This window comes from Pararge aegeria, chromosome 26 (genome assembly GCF_905163445.1).
Source record: "Pararge aegeria chromosome 26, ilParAegt1.1, whole genome shotgun sequence".
Classification (NCBI taxonomy): domain Eukaryota; kingdom Metazoa; phylum Arthropoda; class Insecta; order Lepidoptera; family Nymphalidae; genus Pararge; species Pararge aegeria.
This window is the reverse complement of record NC_053205.1, coordinates 3542490-3556364: the sequence shown is the minus strand read 5'-3', so window position 1 is coordinate 3556364 and position 13875 is coordinate 3542490. Positions and strand designations below refer to the sequence as shown.

Here is a 13875-nt window from a genome sequence, read left to right as displayed (position 1 = left end):
ATTAGTATAAGAATTAGGCATTTTTTTAATTAGATAGTTATGCAATGCACAACATGCCATAACGACGGATTCAATTTTATTTGGCTGTAAATTTATAGCTGTATGAAAGATTCTGAAACGTGAGGCCAGAATGCCAAAGGCATTTTCCACAATCCGACGTGCTCGTAAAACACAATAATTGTATATTGTTTTATCTATTGAAGTCAATTCTGCTTGTCTGAACGGTTTCATTATATCAGATCTCAACGGAAAGGCGTCATCAGAAACAAAAACGTATGGCAAACGTCTCTGACTATTTCTTACAGCTTCTTCGCTTGGAATTTCCAACTGGTTATTCTGGAGCGTTTCAAAAAATTATGTATTTTGTAATACGCCTCCATCTGAAACTCGCCCGTTCGTACCGAAATCACATAGTAAAAACTGATATTGAGCGTCAACAACAGCCATAAGTACCATGCTGTGGTGTTTTTTATAGTTGTAAAATTCCGATCCACATCCTTTAGGTGGAATAATAGCAATATGTTTTCCATCTATTGCTCCAAGTAGATGTGGAAAGTTCCACCTTTCTTCAAATAACGCACTTATTGCTTTCCATTAATTGCATGTTCGTGGAAACTGAAACAAAGAAAATGTTACAGATTAACGTGATGGAATCATCGGGTGCAACATCAGTGTCTGAAAATGAGGCAGCGCATTCGGAGTTAGATGTTTCTGAAAATTTTTCTGCTCCGAGTCCTACGGCTTCCATCTCAACCATTGCTTCAACTTCGACTGGTCATGGTTTGGCACCTAAACGGCTACCGAAAAGAAAGAATAATGAAGATTTAACAAAAGAAGTTTTGCAATCTGTTCAGGACCACTTTAAACAGCCGACATATAAAGAGGATCGCTACGATATTATTGGAAAAATGGTAGCATTGAAACTTCGAGAATTTAAAAATAAACAACAACAGTTGTTAGCGGAAAAAATAATAAACGAAACGTTATTCGAAGCTGAGATGGGAAATCTGACAATGTCACATAGGGTAATGGCTCCAAGAACAATGATATTAAATGATATTCAATCACAATCAAGTACTTCAATTTATATGCCATCACCATCTCATAACTCTATTCCATCACCGTCGCAATATATAAGTACTCCAAATCAGTCACCCATAACTCAGCCTCAGTATTATGCTGTCACACTAGCTCCTCAGACGCCAATAATAGATACTATGAGTGCTACTACGGTACAACTGTCAATTCCGGACTGGACAGAGGATACAGCTGGATCATATGTATCGCGATTTGTAACCAACACCGATGTGATGTGATGAGAAGATGATTTATTTCATTAAATAAATTTATAATAATAATAATATGAGTAATTTTATTACTTACCTTTAAGTAGTCCTTGTGTAAAACCTTATAAATTGCTTCACAGGTTTCTGGTATGATGGCGGAAAGTGCTTGTGGCGATATTATTGTAGAAAATTTTAAACATTCATAAGATCTCCCTGTAGCTAAAAATCTTAAAGTTGCCGTTAATCTTTCATGAGGCATTAGTCAATATGGTGTCTTGCTTTTTTATTAATGGTGTCACTAAAGACAGAAGGTGCAAATAGGTATTCTCATTCATTCTCAAATAATTATTGTATCTTCAAAAAATTAATTTATCAAGGAGGTGTGTGAATATGATTTTCTCAACAGAAGCCAGTGTTTACACCACAATTCGCGTTTTTTTCGTTTTCTTCTATTTTCTTTTAACACACACATTAGCCCTACGATCGCTAAAGCGTCGTCTCTGGAGGCCATATTGATAAAAACTGAAAGGTCGCGCGTTTTTGCTTGAAGGTGTGTAGGCTGTATGGACTTACGATTTATTTGTACAGTTGGACTGTACAGTTAAATCCCACAGTTAAAACTGAAGGTATGTACGCCTATAAGGTGGGTCAAAGGGCATGACGGGAACCCAGGCAACGAAGCGGCGGACTCACTAGCTCGCCAAGCCACAACACTGAAGGTAGTAGGGCCAACAACAACATGGCTACATGAACAAACACAAAAGGAGCAATCCCAATTTTGGGCCAATGCAAAAGATTGTAAACAAACCAAAATAGCTTTCCCTAACCTAAACCAACATCTAACTAACAAACTACTGGATAGAAGCAAACTTAGGAAGGTGGTGGGACTCATAACAGGACATAGCTCCTTAAACAGACATCTTTCCATTATAGGTGTCACCGACAGCCCTCTTTGCAGAGCATGCATGGAGAAGAATGAAACACCTACGCACGTGATGCTGGAGTGCACGGGCGTGACAGAGCAACGCGAGATCCACCTGGGATCACCAGCCACTATCCCAAAAATCCTTAGCAACCTGGGCGGCATGCTGGGATTCTGGAACGAGCTTGGATGGCTGGAGTAGCGAGCAACATTGGGAAATTTCACGTACAACAAGCGAAGCGCTTACGTGCGGAAACTGCCCAGAAAAAGAAGAAGAAGAAGAAGCTGTCTCTAAGAATTAACGACATCAGTGACTGTGCGAGGCTACAGGAAGACATAGATAGAGTGGTAAAATGGAGTGAATACAATAGGTTACAATTTAATACTCGCAAATGTGCAGTGATGACATTTTCTCGGGCATGTGCCCCTGTTGTCGGTAACTATATAATCGACGTGGTACCAATGACGAGAGTAGTAGAAGTTAAGGATTTGGGGGTTAGTTTTAATACTGAGCTAACGTTTCGTAGTCACATTATAAAATGTTGTAAGAAATCCTACAGGAATTTAGGCTTTTTGCTACGCACGGTTCGTGGTTTCACGAATATAAGTGCTGTAATCGCCTTGTATAATGCATTGGTTAGGAGCCAATTGTGTTTGTAATGACAAAAATGTAAGATGGTAATAAATAAATAAATAAATTTTAATATCACTAGGCACTTATCATTTAAATCTAGCTAAGTCGTACTGTGCGGAACATCTTCGAAATGGATTATACATTATCCAATTATATCGCGAAAACGCTTTGAATGACTTATTTAGATGCAATATAATGATAAATAGTGCGTGGCTGGTAAGAGCGCGAATACAATCGAGACATGTTAGATCGCGTATATATTATTCGTATGTGCTGATTGATGGGAATACTACTGATAGACATGCTATTGCACACTACTACTGTACTTGCTTGACGGGCAATCGTACTGTAGGAAGTTGTGCTCACATCATATCTATTATATGGTACATGGGAATAGGTCGTCACACAGATTTTAATCTGCCAGCGCATCTGTTAAACAACATTATAATTGATGAGTAAAAGTAATTAATAGTTACTGTTATTGTAGTGATACTTTGTAACAGTGTAGAAGTAGTTATTTTTACTGTTATATGATTTTTTGTACGATAAAATAAATCAATTTCAAACAATTTTTTTTTTTCTTATTATGAAGCTGAAACCAACTATTTAAATCTATTTGGAGCCAAATGAATATATTAACATAAATCCGGTGACTGCTGGAGGGTGGGGACGGGGTCCATACAAAATTGCCCATGATACTTTGGCAACTTTACCACCAACAGCTTCTGCTACTCATCAACATTCTTTATTATCAAGTACAGACATGGTTTGGTAATTCTAAAAATCTTGAAGACTGGGGATGGCAGTAAACGGAAACTCTCTTTTTACCGATTAGAACTACAGAACCTATGGCACCAATAGATTTATTGAAACTAGTACACTGCAGTTGCTCAACTTCAAATTGCAGCAAAAATTGTAGTTGCAAAAAATCTGGGATGAACTAGAGCATGTAAGGAATGTAATGGGGAGAGCTGTTCAAATGCTACTGACCTGGTTCAACTTACTGAAAACGCTTACTGAAAAGTTTTTAGGAAATTATATTTCGGAAATAGAGTTAGAAAAGCGAAATACAAAACGATTAGCTTATGAAAGATTGAGACGATCAATCTTTGGATTAGAGGATACTGATTCAGAAGAAGAAGAAGAAGGAGAAGAAGAATATCATTATTTTTAAGAATGACGATATTTTATAAAATAATTTTTTATTTTTTTTTCGTAATTTATTTAATCTGCAAAATCATCGTAAACTTAATGTATTTTATTTATGAAAATAAGGTTAAGCTAAGTTAGTTAAGCCGACATTCAATAATTTTAGATTTTTTTTATTAATTAAAAATTAGAATTACAAAACTATTTTTCAAAATTCCAGCTATAATTTTAAAAAAAAATTCTACTCGTGAAAATTTTTGTTTTAATTATTTTTTAATTATTGCGCGCCGGGGAGTCAGGGTTTTGTTTTAAGTTTGAGCGACGGACGCTGCGACGACCCACGTGCTTAAAATATTACGTTTGCTTGCTTACTTTACGAGTTTAAGTACCTACTTGTTTACATTAGCGAGTTTTATTACTATGGAACCGAAAAAAAGAAAAGTTGAACATGAAAATAGACATTTTTGCCAGAATGGGGCGATTTATATTGTTTTACGCTGCCAAATTGTGCTGGATCAGTACCAATGTGCTTGATTTGCCACCAAAAGCTCGAATATAAAACGACATTATGATACCAAACACAAATCATTTACTGAAAACATTCCACTTGCTAGTGATCTGCGTAAGTCTAAAATTGCAAGTTTACTATCAAGTTACTCATCTTCGACGCAGATCATAAGTCGCTCAATGACTGAGCAGGAAAAATTTGGTGAGGCTTCTTTACGTATTTCTTGGACTCTTGCTAAGCATATGAAACCATTTACTAATGCTGAAGTAGTTAAAGAATGCTTTCTCGAAGCGGGTAATGCTGTATTTGAGAACAAAAAGGATGTTGTTGAGACGATACGACGGATTCCGTTATCTGCACCAGAAATACACACGTTTTGGCAGAAGAAAATCATTGTGATGTTAAGCAGCAGTTAAATAATGCAAACTATTACGCCTTTGCTATGGATGAATCATGCGATGTCACTGATACGGCAAAGTTAATTATTTTTGTACGCTACCTGGACCAAACGAGAGAAACTTTTGTTGAGGAGATATTGGCTCTTTTGCCGCTATTAGGAAGAACCCGAGGAGAAGACATGATCAAAGCAGTGATGGATTATTTTGATAAAGATGAGTTAGACTTGAAAAAGCTTTTATCGGTAACTACTGACGGTGCGCCAGCAATGGTTGGGAGTAAAAAAGGACTAGTTCAGCTGTTGAGTAGCAATGCCAGATGTAATGAAAATCTGATTTCATATCACTGTATTATTCACCAAACTGTGCTTTGCTGCAAACTTAATCACCATTTTGAGCGTATTATGGACTAAGTGATGAAAATAGTAAATTTTCTTCGTGAAAATCATCACTAAAACATCGTGTATTGAAATCATTTCTTGAAGAAGTTGATGCACAATATGACGATCTACTGTTGCATAATAATAGGCTTAAGTTAAGCAAAGGCTGCGTTTTAGAAAGATTCTTCAGTATTTTAGAACACTTGAAGACATTTTTTTTCAACAGATAAAGAAAATGTAGCTGCCATTGCTTTCTTGACGGATATTTTTAAACATATCAATGACCTGAACCTTAAACTTCAAGGCACGGGAAAGCTTGTATGGGAGCTCATGTCAGAAGAAAAGTTTTTCGCGAAAACTCGATCTCTTTATTAATAATTCTTCTTCTTCGGTCTTGGTAATGAATGCTTACACTTTCCACCTTTGACCAATACAAAACCTTCATAACGGATCTTAAATCGGAATTTAAAAACAGATTCGCAGATTTTAAGGAAATTGAGAATGTTGTAGAAATCCTCAGCAGCATTTAGGGGAAAGTGGTTACCCTTCGTACACTTTTTAGATTTTATTTATTTTATTTATGATTAATTGTTGAATTTATCTAGTTTATGTACCTAAGTGTAACAAATACATTGTAGTTTGTTACAAAAAAGTCCGAAACTATTATGTCAAAAGGTTGAAGAATCATAGTAATTTTTCTGCGATAAGATATTTGTACGAAGGTACCCCACGTATGGGGTACGTTCGTACAGTAGGTGGGGTACTTTCATACGCTATGGGGTACATTCATACAGGGTAATTAAAAAGCCTATTAAAGTCGTTAAATTTTTATTAATTATTATAAAAATATTTATTTATTAAAGAACTAACCTAATAATGTTGAACTAACCTAGTAACTTGACTCATAGTCGATAAATCTTTCTTTAGAAAAGTAACAAAAAATTAAATCGTTCATCCTTAGTTTACTTATTGATAAATTCTAAGCTTTACAATCAGTCTAAATGAGATCTTTACAATCATTTTCTATGAGATTGTTGTACAGTCTTTGACAATTTAAACTTAAAGGTAATCATATCTACATTTGATTCTTTCTTTGGAAGTTATTGCACGTTATAATTATTTAAATTAACTGCAAAAGTAAAAAGTCTAGCCATTCTAGCTGTACAACCCGCTCGTGGTTGTGGATCAGGGAGGATCATGGCGACATCGCTGATATACAGAGTGTGTATATCTTCTATATCAGGGAAAAAGAATGACCATGATCCCGGTTTCTTCCGAAGGTAAGATATTTTCAGCTCTGTAGGCGAATAATGACTGAGAACTTTTCCGATGTAATAAACAACAGAAGTCTTTTTTGCAAACTTTACCAAAAGAAAACAATTATCTTTGATTTTCTCTGGTGTCACATTTAAATTATCATTGATACTCCGATCATCAGTTTCTTCGTCCGTTTCGAAATCGATTGGAGATGTTGAACTCTCCCGCAAGCTAAATTGTGATCCTTCAGTTTCCTCTGAATCTTCATCACTTTCTATTTGCTTAGGTTTCTTTTTCTTTTGTCTTGAATTAAGTTCCTTCAAACTACGTTTCACTGCTTTGGCTCTGGCTTTCCTTTCCTGTTCTATTTTTTTCAATTCTTTCAGTCTATGTCTCTCTTCTAGTTCATTTTTTTCCGGTGTATCTGTATATATGCGGGATTTACCCGGTTTTCGTCCTTTATCGGTTTTTCTGGTTCTTGCCGCTGTAGGGTAAGGTCTTATGACTTCTGGTGTGATGGGAATATAAGCACTCGGTTCAGGTTGTGTCTCAGCCGCAGAGGTGGAAGGTTCGCCAATTCCGGTAAAAAGAGAATTTTGAAGCAGAGAAGGCGACTGCTCACGAATATCTGCCTCAGTCGATGGCACGCTGGTGGAAGGCTGTAGTTCTAGAGCGACAGTACTTGTATCCGGATTAGATGTCCTATTTACTGAATTATTTGATGCGTACACTTCAATGGGAGCGAAATCTTCATCACTGAAGGCCATTTCATTGAACGGCCATATACCTGGCTTTTCAAGTGCACTTGTAATATTTTTGGCGGTAAAAGATTCAAAATATGCAAGTTTAACTAGTTTAGGTATATTATAAATGTTGATTGTTTTGCCAGGATTTGACATATGCCAATTATTGAACGCTATTTTCAACTTCGCCTTGAATGGGCCGAACACTCCAACGTCTAAAGGTTGCAATCGATGACTTGTGTGCGGGGGAAAAGACACAAAAATGATGCCATTATCTCTAGCGTATGTGATAGCCTGTAAGCTAATATGGCTTTCGTGATTATCACATAAAAGCAAAATTGGGTGCTCTTTAGAGCTCAGTGTGTGTTTCTGTATGTGTTTCAATACAGAAACAAATATGTCAGCATTTATCCACCCGCTTCTATTAGCAGCTCCGAGGCTTCCTTCAGGCGCACCTTCAAGGAAATGGTCCTTGTAGTGTACACGTGGAAATACAAATAGCGGAGGGATAGTATTTCCGCTTGCAGAAATAATTGCGCCAAATGTCATCAATTCGCCTCTTTCCGCCGACACGATTTGTCCCACTTGTTTCTGTGATTTAGGAGCCAAAATTTTAGGAGTTTCTAAAACTGTAGACACACCAGACTCGTCAAAGTTAAATATCCTGTCGGCAGCAAAATTATGTCGCTGTAACACATCAGCCAAATTACTATAGAACTCATGAACTGCAGTCTTATTGAAGGCGAACGATCTAGCTGCGCTTGTATTTTCCGGCTTTCGCAGACTGAGGTTGGCGTTTCTTTCTCTATACTTACGCATCCACTCTAAGCCGGCCATTTGGTTTTCATCCCATTTCGTGGGATATTTTAAATTTAACGCTTTCGCGTATTCGTAGGCAAGTTTGCGAATTTGTACTGTTGTTAGCCCATAATGCATTTTGCAGCAATTAATAATGTAATCATTTAAGCGTGTCTCTTCTTCCAAGGAGAAGACTTGTAGACTTGTGAACTTAGAATGAAATGTTCGTGGGGGTCTATCGGTGTTAGAGCCATCTTTGAATTTCTTGACTCTGCTTTCTAACGTCGATGTCTTGATGTTATATTTCAACGCGGCTTTCCTATATGACAACCGTCCTTGAATTACGTCATCAGTTGCTAATTTCATGGACTCTTCATCCACCTCTTGAGTACGCGTACCCTTTTTTTTATATTTTCGCACCATGATTCTGCAAAAAAAATATTAATTATAAGGGTTATTTAATAAAAAAATTCATTTTGTTAGAAGTAGAATGATTCATAAAAGGAAAAATATGTTATTGTGCTGTCTGCACGATAATTTTAAAAGATTACTATATTTCATTTCATAAAAATCTAAAGGGGAGCATACGAATGTGCCCCCTGTTTGGCTGTCCGAATGCACCCCATGCTTAACACAAAATTAAAACACAACTTTATACAAATTCTAATTTAGTTTGAGAAATATAACAATTAAAGCTCAAAATAAACAATTTTAACATTAATTAACCATCACCATTTTGTCAAAAACAAAACAATTCTACTTACAATTGCGAATTAAACTTATGTAAAAAATTTACTCACCGCGCGCGAATAAACTTTACGTCTTGTCAGCCGAGACACCGTGGTGCGACTGGCGCGACACTCTGCTAGCAACATGGCGGCCGGTATGTCTATGCACGCAAGCAATGGCGTGTTTGTGTGCTGTTTAGTTTTTCTGTTATACTAACTGTACGAATGTGCCCCGCGTACGAATGGTGACCACTCTCCCCTACTCTCTGCATCCTGATGGTGAATGGAGCAACAAAGCTGCAATTGTTTTCGGGAGTGATAAAGCTACTCTGCAGATGGAAATGATCGATTTCCAAGAAAACACAAACATGCGGAAGTTTCCAGTGAAGAGTTCTGGATAAAATTTGTGAGTGGTAATAAATATCCAGAACTACAAAAATTAGCTTTGAAACTTCTCACTTCGTTTGGGTCAACATATATTTGTGAAGCAGCATTTTCGAAGATGAACTTCATTAAGAATAAATTTCGATCTCGACTTACTGATGAACATCTCCAGGATTTAATGTCAATAGCTTGCACCAATTTTACTCCTAAATTCAGACAGATAGTACGCCACAAAAAATGACATTTTTCTCATTGATGTGTAATAAACTACCTTTGTTATTTCTGTAATTACGTTTGTTTAATCAATATTTTTTCTATAAAAAAAATGTTGTGCGGACCGCGATGGCCATTTCATTTCTTAAAACGGACCCCTAGTGAAACTAATTGGTGATCCCTGCTGTAAAGGATAAAAATGAAGAAAATAAATGTAATCGAATAAATTTTATTATTATTCAAGCACCTTAATTCATTATTATAAAAAATCTATATATGCTTTGACCGAAAAATAGTTATTTATTTTTCGAATAGATTAATAAAATAGTATAAAATTTAAACAAGAAATTTGGAAAGAAAACTAGAAAAATATAAGTAGAATCGTGACGAAAAGTCTATGAAACTGTTTAGTATATAACGGAAACAATTTAAAATAATATAAACAAAAAGAATTTTAATTTTTTACATTATAAATAAACAATTAGCAATAAAAATATGATTCATTAATAATTTGTTAGGCAATTTATCCCTTATCAAAATTGTTTTAAGGTTTTTTGCGGTATCTGCATAATTTAACAAGTTAAAGATAACAAAAGATACGAAAAAGTAGAAAAAAAATACAGAATTTTTATAAACAAATGCATTCATAGCTAATAAACAACAGATCCGAACTTTACCTGAAAGATAAATACATTCTTTATAAAAAAGACCTGAATGTCCTTTATCGTATCTCTAATAGTTTAAAAGATATATCAATTTTTTAATTGACAAATCAAGTAGGCGCTTTAATTACCGTATCGTATGATATTAAAAATCCCTACTAATATTATGAATGCGAAAGTAACTCTGTCTGTCTGTCTGTTACCTTTTCACGCCTAAACCGCTGAACCGATTTTGATGAATTTTGGTATAGAGATAAATGGAACCTTGGGAAAGGACATAGGGTACTTTTTATCCAGATCCCGATCCCGATCCCGGAATTATACGGGTGGAAACGCAGAGTGCAGTTGTGTATCGTATATCCCTACTAAATGAATTTTGGTATAGAGATAGATGGAACCTTGGAAAAGGACAAAGGCAACCTTTTATCCCGATCCCGATCCCGATCCCGTAATTATGCGAGTGATAGATAACGCAGGGTGCAGTTATGTATCGTATATGCCTACTAAATGAATTTTGGTATAGAGATAGATGGAACCTTGGGGAAAGACATAGACAGTCTGTCTGTTTCGTTTTCACGCCTAAACCGCTGAACCGATTTTGATGAATTTTGGTATAGAGATAGATGGAACCTTGGGAAAGGACATCTTTACTTTTTATCCCGATCCCGATCCCGGAATTATGCGGGTGAAAACGCGGGGTGCAGTTATGTATCGCATAATTCAAATACTCCTAGCCAGCTTTTAGAATACTTTCTGCCTGACATGTCCATCAGGCCCATCGGCCTATACACTATGAATGTGTGAGTGTGACGATGCATGGTGTGGTGTGGCGGGGCTGGCGGGCGCAGGCGCGCTGCGCGGCGCGGCGGCAAAGACGTGCGGGGGACGCGGATGGCTCGGTGGGAGGAGTGTAGATCACAAAGTATGCTTACCCGAACGGGCAGACACGTGAGGGCAGACGTCGTCGGACGCATGCGATATCTACAATTTTGAGCTGCAACGTATTCGCTTTCTTTACGTTTTCATTGGTGTTTAGGGTTTCTTGGATAAGCATTTTGTGTTATTTACTTAGTTGTTTTGGTTGTTATTATTAGTTTAGCATAAGTTAGTAGTAGGTAGAATTATAGTTAATAGGTAAAATAAATACTTTAATTCATTTTTTAGGATAGGTATAAAATTGTAGTAGATTAGTAGGCAGGTTTTTTTAAGTTTTTTCACATTTAGTAAGTAGTTACGGTACCTAAGAAGGTCAGCATAGTTTTTATTGAGTATTAATAGGTAAGTAATGTTGTTTTGTGAATAAAATAGTTCCAGTAGTTTCGCATATAATTTTATCGATTCATTTTGTTTTTATTCCATGTGGATAGTATATTTTTTTTAACATTTAGTTTTAGTTTAGCAATTCGTTTTGTTTTTGTTTTATTTCATGTGTATAAGTACCTACCTTAAGTATAGTTTCGTACTCAGTACCTTTAACTAAATTTTTTTGTCAGCTAAAGAATTTTTTTTTGCATAAGTACTTACCTGTTTTTATTACTTTAGGTAGGTAACTGGTTAAGTAATATGCCTCGCAAGCGTAAATCTAATTTAGCGCGTAGCTCTAAAAGAGCTCGAACTGCGCAAGTAGCTAGATCCCAAGAATCTGAGGAGCAGACTCAGGCCCGGCAGATTTTAGATGCTGAGCGACACGCAACGCAAAGAGCTGCCGAGACCTATGAACAAACTCAGGCCCGGCAGATTTTAGATGCTGAGCGACACGCAACGCAAAGAGGTGCCGAGACCTATGAACAAACTCAGGCCCGGCAGATTTTAGATGCTGAGCGACACGCAACGCAAAGAGCTGCCGAGACCTATGAACAGACTCAGGCTCGGCAGATTTTAGATGCTGAGCGACACGCAACGCAAAGAGCTGCCGAAACCTATGAACAGACTCAGGCCCGGCAGATTATAGATGCTGAGCGACACGCAACGCAAAGAGCTGCCGAGACCTATGAACAGACTCAGGCCCGGCAGATTTTAGATGCTGAGCGACACGCATCATTGATAGCTGCAGAGATGCCAGAAGAATCCCAAAGACGACGTGTGTTAAATGCTGAACGGCAGTCAGAAAGGAGAAATGCGTTTACAATGTATACATGGGGAGCATTCCACAATGCTGCTTTTGATTATGACCCATCGATTGAGTATAATAACCATCGATTACTTCTCATAGGTGGAATGGATAAAAAATGTATACATTGTGAAGCACTCAAGTGGAAAGAAGAAACTCCGGGTATGTGTTGTTCTGGTGGCAAGGTTTCAATTCCAATACTTGGAGAACCAGAGGAACCATTGAAGTCTTTACTTTTAGGTGATAACACGGTTTTTTAATCAAAATAAGGAAATATAATTCATGCTTTCAAATGACGTCATTTGGTGTAGAAAATGAGGTGGTTATGCCTGGGTTTTCATCTACTTTTACAATCCAAGGTCAAATCTATCATAGGATTGGTTCTTTGCTTCCTACAAATAATGAGCAACCAAAATTTTTACAGATTTATTTTATGGGAAATGAAAACGACGAGGTTGACCGCAGGTGTCAAAACATTCAATTAGTAGAAAAGGATATTGTCTTAAAGATTCAGAGAATGTTGCATGAACATAACCGCCTAATAAACACTTTCACAACAGCCTTAGAAAGAATGCCGGGAGATGATTATAAGTTGGTGATTCACCCAGATCGTACACCAAGTGGGGAACACGAAAGACGATATAATGCACCTTTAATAAATGAAGTCGCAGCCATGGTTTGTGGTGAACAGTTTGCTTCCCGTGATATAGTTTTACATGCCCGTGATAACACACTAACTAGGGTGCCGGATACACATAAATTTTACGATGCGTTACAATATCCGCTAATATTTAGCAAAGGGCAAGAAGGGTATCACTTTCAAATTCCACAAGTCGATCCTGTAACTGGCCTGCCCTTGCCTAACAAAAAGGTATCATGTATGGACTTTTATGCCTTTCATATCATGATTAGAGAAAATGATTTTAATATTATATCACGATGCAGGCAACTGGCCAATCAGTTTTATGTTGATATGTACGTTAAGGTAGAAAGTGAACGATTACGATACATAACATTAAATCAAACTAAATTAAGAGCAGAAAATTATATCCACCTTCAAGACGCAGTAGCGAATGACGCTAATCTAAATCCAAATGATATTGGTAGAATGATAATTTTACCGTCTTCATTTGTAAATAGTCCGAGGTACTTACACGAATATACTCAGGATGCGTTTGCTTATGTACGTACATATTATGGTCGCCCTGACTTATTCGTTACGTTTACTTGCAACCCAGCATGGCCGGAAATAGTAAATGAATTAATGCCGGGTCAAAGCGCGATTGATAGGCATGATGTAGTCGCAAGAGTTTTTAGGTTGAAAGTTAAAAAACTTATGTCTGTTATTCAAAGGCAGAATATTTGGAGAAGTGATCTGCTTTATGTATTCCATAGAGTGGCAGAAGCGTGGCCTACCACATGTCCACATATTATTGTGGTTAAAAGACAAGTTGAGACCCGATCAAATTGATAATATTATCAGCGCAGAAATACCCGATCCAAGCACTGACAAGACACTTCATGATATTATAGTTAAAAACATGATTCATGGTCCATGTGGACCTGAAAATCCTCAGTGCCCTTGCATGAAAGATGGAAAATGCACAAAGAAATTTCCTCGCAAATTACACAAAGACACTGTCCACAGTGAAAACGGATACCCACTCTATCGTAGAAGAGCACCAGCAGACGGAGGTCGAACGGCA

General features: G+C 37.0%; 1 protein-coding gene across 1 annotated transcript; it reads right to left on the bottom strand.

The window, feature by feature from the left end:
• Nucleotides 1–6374: 6374 nt before the first annotated feature.
• LOC120635020 lies at nucleotides 6375–8495 on the bottom strand. Its single transcript, XM_039905929.1, has one exon. It carries the CDS (start codon nucleotides 8493–8495, stop codon nucleotides 6375–6377), a length of 2121 nt encoding a protein of 706 aa, XP_039761863.1.
• Between the last annotated feature and the right edge of the window lie 5380 nt (nucleotides 8496–13875).